The sequence below is a fragment of the Megascapheus bottae genome, chromosome 12 (assembly GCF_031878675.1).
Source record: "Megascapheus bottae isolate mThoBot1 chromosome 12, mThoBot2.hap1, whole genome shotgun sequence".
Taxonomy (NCBI): Eukaryota; Metazoa; Chordata; class Mammalia; order Rodentia; family Geomyidae; genus Megascapheus; species Megascapheus bottae.
Window position 1 is genome coordinate 19152542 of NC_143520.1, and position 14449 is coordinate 19166990.

A 14449-nucleotide genomic window follows, 5' to 3' on the forward strand; every position below is an offset into this window, starting at 1 on the left:
GAGGAGCTGAGGGGAGAGAAAGTCAGAGACAAAGAGAGAGAAAAAAAGAACAGAAAGACTAATCCCCAGCTTCAGGGGAAAAGATTCAACATCAACTATGTCTTGGTCATTTTGTTGGGCATAGAGATGACACTGAAGCAGCATGTCATTTTGGGATGACAAAAGCTACAGGAAGAGACATACTCTATAGCCTAATGTAGCCTCAGTTTGCCCATGTTTCCAATTATGCCTCAAGCAGCCAGGTAAAGCTTGCAGGCTTGAATACTGCATCATGGTAACATAAATGGAATCTTCCAGCTTTGCAATTTTCTTAATTAGAGAGACAAATTTTCTTCTTCTAATCTAGAAATTTGACATCGCTAAGTACAGTTGTATGACATTGGTCATTTTATTTATGATATATTTACGTAAGTTAAGGGAGGGAAAAAGCTTAGTCTAGTTTCAGGTCAATATCAAATTCTATTTGATATCAGATCTGAGCCCAAGACTTGCCAGGCTTTTTGCCTCCCCAAAGCTCACACACAGGACATAGGTTGACCAGATTTCCAGAAGACACCATTTAACAAAGAAATGCAACCAAAGAATAGGTTTGAGGGAGAGGGTCTTACCTTTGGGGAATCAGCTTCTAGAGTGATTAGGAAGGGGAGCTTATGGCAAAAATGTAATATAAAAATTAAGTAGAAAATGTTAATTTAAGGTTATGAAAATAAACTTAATAGTTACAACACCATCCCAAATGCCTCAACCATTCTGAACCAAGAAAAAGAGACTAGCATAATAGAGGAATTCCTTCTTTTTTTTTTCGGATTAGTGTTAAGAGTCTGGATGATATGGTTTGATCTCTTATTTGTCAATTTTAGAAAATTCAATTGAAATCCCATGAGGATTCTTGATACTTAGTACAGAATCTTTCTCAGTATGCACTTAAGATCTCCATCCACTACTACAACAGTTGTTTGCATGTTTACATATTGAAAAGTAAGAATGGACAGAACTTTCAAGAGCTGAAAGCTTCTGGGTAAGGAGATCAGGGGAGATTTTCACAGACTTGGATAAGGGGACTAGAAGTATACCAAATATGAAACAACCATGTGGCATAACACTCAAAAAAATAAGGAAACTGGGAAATGTCAGACATCTGAACAGGTTCTAGGGAGTGAATAATGAGGAAATACAATAAAATCATAGAACAGGAGTAGGCCAAAATGAATGTCCAGAAATGTCATGCACTGGGACTCATTTATAGCTCCATTTCCCCCACACTGTGATAGTTTTGGAGTGAGTTTTTAATTTGAAAGGGAACATTGAGAAATATATTCATTCAGAAAAATTACAATTTCTACCCCCATTCAAAAGGAATTTTCTGAAACATTTTAGGCCTAAATTTGATGGAACCCAATATTGCTCTTTTGTTGGTGGACTTATGGCATCAAAATCATTGAAATTAGTACAACCTCATTATGTTAAAATTCAAACCTTTTAGAAGGAAAGCTTGACTCCTTATCTTTTGAGTTATCAGCCGTAATTAGAAGGTTCTTCCACAAGGCAGTCTTTGACATTTCATCAGAAATATTGATCACAGATGGATCATCTCTAGATAGGAATTCACCCAAAATGAAACCACAAACATTAAATAAGTAACAAGTTATTCATTGATAGTTACTAAATATAGGGTCATTTTATGTGTATGTGAAACATTTGTTCTTTTTTATTTGTTCTTCGTTTTTATTGTAGTGGAATACATATATATCATTAAGCCATCTTAGTCATTTCTAATTGTACATTAAAGTGTTATTAAATATATCCATAATGTACAACTGTTACCACAATCTATCTTCAAAACCCTTCTCATCTTGTAAAATTTAAATTCAACATCCATTAAACCTTAACTCCCCATTTTCTCCTCTTCTCACTGCCTGGCAACCACCACTACCCTTTCTGTCTCTGTGATTTTTTTGTCTATTTTAAGTGCCGCATATAAGTTGGATCGTACAGTGTTTGTCTTTTTTGTGACTAGCTTATTTTATTTAGCATAATGTCCTCTATGTTCAGATGTCTTTTAGCATATGTCAGAGATCCTTTGCTTAGAAGGATGAATAATATTTAATTGTTTTCGTATATATTTTGTTTATTTCAGCATATTTTTGATCATTAAACATCGAGAAGTCCTGAAAGGTTCTCAGTTATTAAAACATATCTGAAAAAAGTCAGATACAGATTTAGGCTACAAATTTTTTAATTCATTTCAAAAAACAGAAATTAGATAATCTAGTTGTTTTGCTCAGGTTCTTGTGAACCCTCAGGTAACTGCAGAGGTCCTACTTTTCTTGTTCAGATCCTGCTTTAGCCCCCACTCACCCAGTGCAAAATCAGTGCTTGATATCCTATAAGGCTCTGTAACTCCTTTGTCCTCTGACTGATCACAGTATCAGCTCTACTCACACCTTGTAGCCACAGCTACTTGACTTTCTGACTGTTGTAGAGCACTGTTGGCACCTCAGAACTTTGCTTAGTTCTGCCCTCTGCCTAGCAAGCTCCTCCACTTGGTATAGTCTTCTTCCTTTATTCAGATGACACCTCAGTAAAACTGTTATTTCCTCCCTCTCATATCACTCCAATGTTTCATTTGCCTTATTGCACATTTGATTTATGCTACATTACTTGCTCATTTGTTTATCCTATGTCTCTTATTTCTATTCTACTTGAAGGTAAGTTTCATGAGGACCAGGATTCTATACCATTTGTTTGGTTTTTGTTGTTCTCCAAAGAACCAGGCAGGACAATTGGTATTCGATATTTATTTGTGGAACAAGCAACTGAAATCAGTCTGACAAAGCTCTTTCTATGTGGCTAGTAGAGCCGCATACCAGGAATTGAACTATGCTTCGATGTTTTTACATTTTGTAGTGGCACCAATTGTTTGTAATGCTCAAAATGCTTCAAAATCTCCTCAGTGCTAAAAATATAACTAAATGGCAGTAATAAGACAAAAGTAGCTACAAGTAAATAGCTTTCCTTTTATTTCATGAAAGATATTGCATTTTAGGGGAAAAAAATAAACCCTCTTGTTCTACAATGATCCTAAAGTAACATCTTGTGACCCACAATGGTAAATGTTCACAAGAGGGCAATAAATCCAACAAAACCTTGGGTCTTTCTTCCTTCTCAGGCAGTCCCAAGATGCCAATCTGGAGCTGTATTCTTCAGTTCCTCTAATATGTGTGGATGGTTTCTAAGTAACTAAAATGCATCATATGGAGTACAAATATCTCATGATATGAAACAAGGTTTATGTGAGTAAAAAAGTTTAGAAAATGCTTGATTACATTGTATACCAGCCAAGCAACCAAGTTGTATAAATGTGAAGTCCTTAGTTTAAACTCCAGTAACACACACACACACACACACACACACACACACACACACACACACTATCCAAAAGATTAAAAAAAGGCAGCATTACTTGGGCTATTTCATATACTAGGGTTCACTACGAATTTCCAACTATGTCAGTATAGAACATTTTCCAAACTTCTTTAACTACAGAGCCTTGTTGAAAGTGGAATGACATGAAACAGGTTTCCACAGAATACAATTGATTTTACTGATTCAACTAAATCAACAAGATTTGGATTGTTTTTAATGTTGCAAGTAAAAAAACATGCTATACTTGTTCTCATTCTTAAATCAAAGGCAATTATATTTTAGAAATTTTAGGGAATATGATTTTAGAGTAAGACTTAAGATCCAAAGGATACTCTCTTATTTTTAAGCAATTCAACAATTTCCTTCCCAAGAAATTCCACTTTTTTTTTACTACTATATCCTTAAAATGTTGAGATAAAATTCACAAATAATACTTAAATAGAATTTTTTTTTTGCCAGTCTTGGGCTTGGGCTCAGGGTCTGAGCACTGTCCTTGGACTTTCTCAAGGCTTCTCTTCCACTTGAGCCTCAGCACCACTTCAGCTTTTTTCTATGTATGTGGTACTGAGGAATTGAACCCGGGTAATAGTGCATGCTAGGCAAGCACTCTACCACTAGGCCAAACTCCCAGCCCTTAAATAGAATTTTATAAGAAAATTATTTAAACTTTATGGAGTAGGAAGAAGAGAAGGATGGAGAGAATGACTACACAGAGAAAGAAAGAGAAGAAAAGAGTGATAGAATATTTTTGGCTAAAGACTTGGAAAAATTCTGATTATAACTCTTAGAAATTTGCTTCTTTTCTACATTTTTGTGTGCAAAGAAGGTTATTGTATTTTGAATTAGCATATTTCTCAATATGACTGAATCCAAGAAATAGAATATTTCTTTTGGATGTGTACATTTTTACAGACAAATTTCCAAAATAAAAATATTTATTTGCCTGGAGTTGACCTGGTAAATACCAATTTCATTTATATTAGAAGCCAATCTAGTCTGTCTTCCAACGCTACTTTCTGAGAACATAAAAGTGATCTCTCATATACATTATGACATATACAAGGGAAGGATTTCAGAAAACAGCTTCTGGCCCATTGCATTCAGGTAGTCATCAGCTAATACTGGCTAAACTTTGAATTGACACGTTGGTAAACAAATTCCTAGTCTCAGAGGTTATTCTACTCTAAAACAACTTCAACATCTTTACAAAGATCCACATTGGATCCTTGTAAGTCATTGTTAACCTGAGCCTATTTTACCTAAGGTAAGTGTGAATCTTACCTGTAGTGCCCTTCTAATGGGAGCTGCACAGTGCCCTCCTCTTCCATAGCTAACATACTCTGTTCTTCCTGGAAAGACAAATGCAAAGTACACACAGTGAACCTGATGAATATCTATTGTGAATTAAAGTAAAAACACAGATTAATGTTTCATTATCTCATTAACCTCAGAACCTTCTGCTTTGTTTGCATTTATTAATGCCAGCATAGGTCCTTTCAATAAAGCCTCAGCTACCAAGAACAGAAGTAATTAATGAAAATCTCATAACACAAACTAATTTAGCAGGTGACAACAATCTCCTTCATGTCACTCATTGTAAAACATGTTTATTTTCTAAGCAGAGTTAAAAAAATAATCTAAGATTTTAAGAACAAAAGTATGGCTAGTGTAATCAGCTTTGTTGTTAGTAAAGTTAAAATTACATTCCCCAAATGCTATATTTAAAGGAGATGGAAGACAAATTCAGAGCACAGGCCTTTCCCCTACATTAGAATCCCTTGGAAGCCTTATTAAAAGTCAAATTATTGGGTTACACCCTAAAGAAGTTCTGATTCTGAGGTTCTGAAGTAAAGAAGAAACAAAAATGTGAATCTCTAGCAAGTTTTCATATGGAGTTGATTATGCTGGTCTGGGGACCACACGCTAAGGACCATTGTTCTTGCTCTGGAAACATAGAGACCCTAGAAGATTCCTGCCTATATGAATTAAAATCATGTGTGTTTTATTGGAGGAAGAAATGGAAAAAGTCACTTCCCTTAGATGCAACTTAAGTTATCATTTCATCCTTCAGATTTCATCATACATGACTATATTCTAATCCTTCCCCAAAGGTTAGAAACATATCATATATCCACATAGGCACTAAAATAATTTTATTGTAAAGGTAATATACAAAGGGGTTGAAGTTAATAAGTCAGGTAATGAGTACATTTTCTTGACTAGTGTCACTTCTTCCTTCTTTTCTCCCCATTTTCCCCTCCCAATCTCCCTCCTCTCCATAACTACACAAGTTGATTAGTTCAGCTTCAACCTAGTATCTACTGAATTAGTTCACCCTTTGTCCCACCATTTCTGTGCCTCAAATCAGATAAACTTACATACAAGACAAAAGGTACAGAAATCAGGGCTGGGTGTTTGGCCTAGTGGTAGAGTGCTTGCCTTGCATGCACGGGCACATACATAGAAAAAAGCCGGAAGTGGTGCCGAGGTTCAAGTGGTAGAGCTCTGGCCTTGAGAAAGTCCAAGGACAGTGCTCAGGCTCTGAGCTCAAGCCCAGGACTGGCAAAAGAAAAAAAGGAGAGAAATAAAAAAGTGACAAAAGAGGAAAAATAGAAAAAAATCACAAAAAGTAAAATAAATTCATCTCCATCATATATAACATTATGTCATGTTATATAAGACTGGGTCATACATAAGACAGTGCTGTGAAATGATGATGACCTTAGGTCTAATTGAAAACATCCTGGCTTAGCTTTTAAATAATGCAACAATAAAATTTTTCCTTGCACCTAAAAAAAATCTATAGATTATATTTCTTCTTTAATGTATTTATTTACAAAAAGTTCATTGGCATTGTTTCACTTAAAAGAATTATTGAAGAACATTTAAAATCGCTATAATTGTTGGTTCTAACTCATGAAGTGGAATTTTAAGTTGCACAGGTGTGAAGAACCAGGTCTTTCTGCCCAAATGAGAATGTTGACAGAAAATGGAGATGACTTTGAAGGCTAACCTCCATGCTTCCTTTTGCAAAGCTAAAGTTATCTAACCACGCTTCATCAACTAAACTTCTCTATAGTGTATTTATACTCTTGGGGCTAACAGAATGCACCTCTGTATCCCAGGAACAAGGTCTATTCTCTTTCTCTGCTGCTTCTCAAGGAAAAATATTCTTTCAAGGCCTATCAGAATTATCTCTTTACCTGTATTTTAGACCTGTTCCTTTTGCCTTTTGGCAGTACTAGTAGAACAAATTCAAATGAATAAGTTAATTCCATTAGTTCAAAATTACCATTTAAGCAAAACTGGACTGACTCTGAAGCCTAGACAGAGGCATGTCTTACAAATGGCAGAGTCAAGATATCTAATATATACAACCCATTAACTTGTCTGCACATCCTGCAGGTCTGAGGAAGATAGTGTGTCTTTTTGTCAGACAAAAAGGTTTCCTTTTTCTATGGGACATATTACCTTAAAGCACGTGGAGGGTCATTGGAAGAGCACATTCCATGATCCACAGGCTATCTAAGTAAAACCACCCTGCATGAAAAATATTAACTTATCCCAGACTGTTTACAGAAAAGTTAGGTCTTCTAATTAGCATAATTTCTGGTCAAGTCATAATAAGATGTTGAAAAGCCAGAAAGCATTAATAAAGACTGAAATGAAAAACAAAGATCTACAGAAAAGTGGTATCAGTGCATAAGTTACCTGGCAGCACAAAGTTGACTATCCAATCTAACAGAAAAAAAAAAAAAACATTGGACCAAAGCTTTGTGAAGAATTTTGTGTTTTTTTTCTTCAGATGATTTTCCACTTTTCTCTCAAATTGCTTTCAATAATTATTTTGCACTCTGTGGCTTGTTAGCATGTGTGGGCTTTATACTAGTCATAATTCTATCCAAACAAAATCTCATCACCTCTAAAGATAGCATTTCCAAGCCATGCTTATCTGAAGAGAAGGGTGGCGGAGCAGCCGCTGCCTTTGGTGCCAGAAGGGAGCTGGGTGGCTCTGGAGCGGGGATGGAGGGCCGGCTGCATCCCAGGCAGCATTATGAGGGATCCAAAAATTGAGAATTTCTGGCAAGGAGCAGTCAAATCAGGCACTCGTCGTCACGACTATAACAATCTAGGATGTTCTCAATCACGCAAAAGGGAACAGAAAGCTAACCAGATATCTACCACAGAAGTACATTAAAATGACTTCTACTCAGCACTTCATTTCCACAGAGATCTCAGAGATATGTAGACTTCAACAACATAGAACACCCCTGCAGCACGTGGAAGGTACAGTAAGCAAAATTTGCCCAAGAACAGTTTAAGGGTATTACCAGTTTGACTAATGAATTATCTAGGTATCTAGATCAGGATTATCTTTAAGATAATCCTTGATGCAGTTTTGAATACAAAATAAAGATCACATAATGGTAAATCAAGAAAGAGTAGAAAAATGGAGTCATAGAATAGGAATATTCTTGACAGTAGTCAAACATTTACTGAGCAAGTATAATATACTTGACAAAGTGAAGAAGACAGAAGCTATGGAGAAGTTTGTTGTGAATCTACCTGATAAGTAGCCTCCTAGATTCTAAAATATAACAATAAAAATCAAAGTATAAACCCTACTGAGGATCTGATGAAGCACCATAAAAAGCAAGGAAATGAAGAACCCTAATTAGGAAAAAAAATATAGGATAAGACTAAGTGATGAAAATAAATCAGATGTTTCTGTGAGAGTAGTCACTAGCTTGGTTGAGGCTGACCACCTGTGCTGGGCTGAACTAGAAAATAAAAATTGGAGATGAACTCTAGTGTGCTTTGATAGATACAGTGATATATATATATATATATATATATATATATATATATATATAGAGAGAGAGAGAGAGAGAGAACTACAGGCTTCATAGATATGAATTATACTTTATAATAGCATAAAATACAGTTTATATATTATAGCTAATATATGCTCTGACCTTTTTTAGTGAAATAAGTAACATCTGCTGCTATATTCATTTTTCAGCAAAATGTGTATCTATGTAGAAATCCACAAATATTTCAATGTATAAACAACACAGAGCCAGTGTTCAGAAAGATGCTTAGAGTATTAAAGAAGTTATTTGAAAAGTTTTAAATCATATAAGAAATGGAAGAGCCTTCAGAAATCATTTTACCTAAGACCTGTAGAATATAAGAAATACCTAACCATTTCCACGCCCAACTGCTAACACAACAGATGCTACAAATACTAGGACATATATATATATATATATATATATATATATATATATATATATATATATTTGAAAACCTTTAGTGTTATAAAAAGCATTTCCTGTCATTTTCAATAAATTGGAAGCCAAAAACTGCTCACTTAACAATGGAAGCTGAAGAGGAAAATTGGAGTGGCTCAAAAAGAATTCCTTACATGAAGGCATCTGTATTTATCATCAGAATATCTGATTCAGTGTCTAAATAGTTGTATTATCAGTACATAATTCTGATGGAGCAACTTTGTATTTAGAACTGGATTGTGATCTGGAGATTCAAATTTTGTGGTTCTAGGAAGAGGTTTATCTTAAATTCTAGTTTGAGTCACATTTACCTACAGGTCTTTTTAACCCAGATCACTGGCCCTATTCCCAGAGTTTTAATTCAATACATCTGGAGTTTGAATGATCATTCTAACAAGTTCCCAGGCAACTGTTGGCTGATAAGTAGAGGTCCTGGAACCACTCTTTAGAAAACCATTGCTTCATACTATATGGCCTTATGTATTTAGATTTTGCTGTATTGTGAATCTCTGTTAGGAGAGTCCAAGGTTTCTACTGATTATGACAAATGAGGGAGACTATTGGGCCTATGTTCCTTTGAGTCTGGTTTACTTCACTTAATATGATTTTTTCTAAGTCTTTCCATTTCCTTACAAATGGGGTTATGTCATTCTTTCTGACAGCAGCATAGAATTCCATTGTGTATCAATACCACATCTTGTTGATCCACTCATCAATTGAAGGACATCTAGGTTGGTTCCATATCTTTGCTATGGTAAATAGTGCTGCAATGAACATCGTTGTGCTAGTGGCTTTAGTATGCCCCTGTTTCTGGACAATTGGGTAAATGCCAAGTAGTGGCATTCTTTTGAGGAACTGCCATACTGCTTTCCAAAGGACCTCCAGGATATAGAAACAAAAGCCATATAATGAGTGATTGTTGTCCTTGATGTACTATGTTATCTTTCATCTCTTTTACTGTCCCTTGGTTATCTCATATTGTTACAATATTTCACCTTATTATCTGATATATCTTATATATACTTAGTTGTTTGAAATAGGAGAGGGAAGGGGGAAATCAAGTCGTGAGGGGGAGGGAGGAGGGAAATGGGAAACAGGACATGAGAAAGGGTATCAATATTTGTGAAGTAATGTACCTTCTATCTGATTAATATAATGTAACCCTTCTATTAATTACAATAAAAATATTGTAATTATTTGGTAAAAAAGAATACCATTGCTTGAAGAAGAACACATTTGTTCTAAGGTAAGGTTCAATTGATATTTGTCTGAGAAATACAGTTTCTGTAATTAGTTTAATTGTACTTGTTTTAGGCATTTTTGTGTTTTCTTACATTTTTTCGTGACCTTCTTTATTCATATCACAGGACCAATCTTGTCTTCATTATGTCTTTTTCTAAAGTGTTTGTGTTAAAGTGAATCCTCAGTAAATCAAGAAGTGTTGATATGATCCCTTCTGCAGAATTGAATTTCTAAGTTTTAACATTCAACCCTTTGCCCCCTGTCGAAGAGCAAACATTCTGCTTTGAACAGTAATCCTTTTGTCAAATGTATACAATGTCCTAGAGAATGCTTAAGTAAGAAGAAAGCATGTTGGTACTCTGAACGCATTTGGACATCCAGAATTTGATTCTGCAGTCTTCCCTTTACACAGAGCAATGTGCAAAATGTCAGGGTTCCAATATTCATTTCTACCCTGATTATAATCCTTTCTTTCTAAAAACTGAAGCATATGTATATGCATATGCATGAAGTACATGAAAATTTGGAACAGAAGCTCTGCGACCTTGGACTGGCCTGTGTAGCTATTTATTCTGCTTAACTCATTATTGAATTTTAAGGTCAAATGATTGTTTTCTCTGTGCCATAAGACCAGCCATAGGCTGCTGATAAGCAAACCCTGGAGGATAAAGGTAGAGGCTTGTAACCATGACCAAAAGGAGAAGAGGTGAGCTCACTTTGAATTTAAGACTCAGGGAACTAAGACATTTATGCTATTTACCATCTTGCCAGATCAAGATCAAGTTACTCAAATTGAACAATTGAAGAAATGCAACATTTCTGGAGAATCTTTACATTTACCATTTTAAAGCCACCATCTCCTGGAAGACATAGGCCTTTGGTACAGGATGCTACAATAAAATCAGGATGTTACAACAAGAAGATCACATTCTTCAGACATGAGATGTAAGCTCAAGAAAATAAAATAGTGAGATCTAACAAACTAAGAAAAGTCAAGCAGGGGTTTAAGGTTTAATTTCATCTTCCTTAAATATTTCTACTCTCTTCACTGGTGTTGCTCTTTTATTACAAAGTCCAAGCCAGGACAGAAATATCTTTAAATGCCCTTTCCTCTTTCCAGATTGATGGATAATTATCTGTCTTTAGTCAGTAGTATATTTCAGTGTTAGTGTTGGTTATTTCTTGGCTGTGTTTTGGGTTTTGTTTTTTTTTTTTTTTTTTTGCTTATTTCTTGCCATGTACCAAGGAGCCCATGAAAATATCAACATGTTAATCTTTTGGGATTAAAGATCTGTAAACCTGTCTGGTGAATGTACTTCAATGCTTTTTTCCATATTTGTATCCGAAAGATTTAGCTCTAGACTGCCCCAGCAAATCTTCAGTCTATTTTTATATCCTTCAGAAGCATGAGTTCTAAAACATTTAGTGATGTTTAGTACTTCCATAATCTTAAAAACTAGAAGAGAAAAATGCCTATTAGAGTGCCATTTGAAATGACCTAAAAAGCCTAGAAACTCATGTGTTTAGGAACTTTATGGGATTAATACATTCCTAAAGAATCATAAAATACCGCACATGTACTGTACAGGCTACCTATGTGCATGATAGTGGCTAGTTCTATTAAATTCATAATTAAAATTACCATTAACTCTCTCTCCTAATTCACATAGGAAGAATCTTAAATTGTCTTTCAACCAGAGTGTGGGAGAATATTAAAGATGATATAGTAGATGATATAACATTTTTAATGTTCTATGAACATATGTTCATATGAACATATGTTCTATGAACATATGTTCTATGAACAATAGTGTTTCATGGTGTAGGTGTGGCCTCAGGAGAATGCTGTGAAAGAATATGACTAGTAATGTTGTTACCACATTCCACCAGAAACAGCAAAGACATTTGACAGGAAATAAAAGCAAGTACATAAAGCTAAAGTGATATATAAATTAATCCTTGAGTTGCTTAGTGCAATAATTATGAGAAACAAGAGGAAAGCCATATTCAAAGAATTTTGTCTTCAGTTATACTTTTTAATTTAAACTTTTTAATTTTTTCTCAATCTGAATACTTTAAGTTACATCAAGCATGGATAATTTAAAGCATGCAACTTTGCATAGCCTGGTGTTCATTTTATTTACATTTAGTTTGTTTTCAAATTAAATCATATTTTTCCTGAATAATACTTGAGAAGAAGAGCAAATATTTACTAAGGCTCTAAAAAGAAATAGTTGTCAAAATGTCAGGAAAAGCTTTCATTTTAAATGCATACCATTGGAAATGTGAAACTATATATACATTCCATAACTTTTTTTGTTTTGGGTTTTTTTTTTTGCCAGTCATGGGGACTGAACTCAGGGCCTGAATATTATCCTTGGACTTTCTCAGGGCTAGAACTCTACCACTTGAGCCACAGCACCACTTCCAGCTTTTTGCTATGTATGCGGTACCGAGGAATCAAACCCGGGTCTTCGTGCATGCTGAGCAAGCACTTTTACCACTACGCCAAATTCCCGACCCCACAGTCCATAACATTTTAAAAGTAAAAATATTCATACAGAAATAAAATAGATCATCATCTCATGACCTATTTTTACATGTGAAAATTCATTATCTGCAATGGGACACCAAGTGAAGGAATCTCAACTACACATTATGGTCACCGTAATGACAGAAAATTCTGAACAGAGATCTCTTTGGATTTGTGGTCCAATTTGGTCTTACTAAACAACTGAGTAATAAGGTTCCTTTAATGTGTATAAGTGAATCCCCTAAAAGAAAGGGGGAAATCTATACCTCTATCCTCTCTCTCTCTCTCTCTCTCTCTCTCTCTCTCTCTCTCTCTCTCTCTCTCTCTCTCTCTCTCTCTCCCTATTGTTTGAGAAAGAATTTGTAAATTGGAAAATGAATGCATAGACTGACTTCTTGAAGAAGGAAGATAAATGAAAAACAATAATGCGCAGCTTGCAAGAAATATTTTTTCTGATTTATTTCTTCATAGAAATGTTGTATTTATATTTTATAACGCTTCATAGTTTGGGGCACAATCCTTTTTCCTTAATGTCACAGGGTCACTTTTTTCATTTATATGCCTTGTAGGTTTTATGTACTTAGAAAAATGAAGTGATTAAGTAGCCTTCAAAACAGATCTAAGCTAACGTATAAACTTTATGTATACTATAAAGCTTAAGTAAATTGTTTTAACAAATGAAACACAATAGGATAAGTCAGTAGTCTGTGAAGATAATAAAAACTCTAAAGTTTCTCAGATGTTTATTCATTTTAAAACACTTTGAAAGTAAATCAGGTCATATTTTCCTCTTAAGCATTTCACCGCTTTCAACAAGTCATTGTTCCATCGGAATGCTTTGTTTAAAAGATTGTTCCCTAAAAAATAATACCAGCAGCAGTATCATTCCTTTTGTCCCTCTTTTCTTATATTCAATCAAAAAGCAATAGATAGCATGGCCATACTTTGGAAATAGTTAAGAATCAATGCCATCCATATGAGAAGATTTATAAAAATAAGTCTTATGGTTCACAGGCCAATTGTGAACAGAGTATATGCATATTTCACAAAGGGTTAATATCCTTGTTTTGTTTGTTTGTTTTTGTCAGTTGTGGGGCTTGAACTCTGGGCCTGGGTGTTGTCCCTGAGCTCTTCAGCTCAAGGTTACCACCCTATCCCTTGAGCCACAGAGCCACTTCTGTTAATTGGCGATGAGTCTCACAGACTTTAGTACCCAGGCTAGCTTTGAACCATGATCCTCAGTCTCCTGTATAGGTAGGATTACAGGCATAAGTCACCATGCCCGGCTGGGTTGTACTAAACCTTGGCTCTCAGTGTTCAGTTATTATTTTATTATTTCTTATTAAGTTTCCAAATCATTTGTTATTAATTACTATCTAATTATAAAGTCAATAATTTTATTTTAGAAGGAACTATTACTTTGTTTTTCTTCTTTATGAGATTCATTTTTCTTGTACTTACTTCTTTTTCAGCATCTTCTAATTTCTTTTTCTTACTCTCAGGCATTAGATCATCCAACCAGCTGAGTTCTCTTTTGGTGAATAAAAAGTCCATCAACTTTCTTACAAATACCAGAGCTAAAACCTAAAGAGAAAAAATTTAAAATAACTTAAAATAGAAAAAAATTAATATGGGAGATATAAATATCCTTCTTTTGTGGCAAAAAAGGACTCAATTTGGGTTAGGGCAACTATTATAGTAAGATTTGAAAATAGGTATTATTATCTAATTATTCTTTTCCTTTATTTTTCTTGCCACATCCCCAGAGTAATATCTAAGATTTGACTCAATGGTGGGGTAATTTTGTAGAAGTTATTCGAACTCTAATATATATTTGTCTATGTTTTCTTAAATTCATGAACTTATAAGTGTGTTCTATGTTAACAATGAGATTCTTGTTCATTCTGATAATTTTTAGTTTAGTCATTTAAATTCATTGTAGTTTGTGGAATAT

The 14449-nt window shown here is 34.6% G+C and overlaps 1 protein-coding gene across 7 annotated transcripts in view; it reads right to left on the reverse strand.

Moving 5' to 3' along the window:
* Slc4a10 (solute carrier family 4 member 10) overlaps positions 1 to 14449 on the reverse strand; it is a 260215-nt gene that overhangs the window by 6882 nt on the left and 238884 nt on the right. For 5 of the 7 annotated variants that reach the window (XM_090342743.1, XM_090342746.1, XM_090342742.1 and 2 more), the window contains 3 exons: positions 13957 to 14079; positions 4708 to 4775; positions 1477 to 1593 (listed from right to left, as the gene is read on the reverse strand). In XM_090342743.1, the coding sequence (XP_090198869.1) occupies positions 1477 to 1593; positions 4708 to 4775; positions 13957 to 14079 (308 nt within the window). Of the gene's footprint in view, positions 1 to 608; positions 648 to 1476; positions 1594 to 4707; positions 4776 to 13956; positions 14080 to 14449 lie in introns of all 7 variants that reach the window. The other 2 variants (XR_016537258.1, XM_090342744.1) reach the window with 1 other exon arrangement.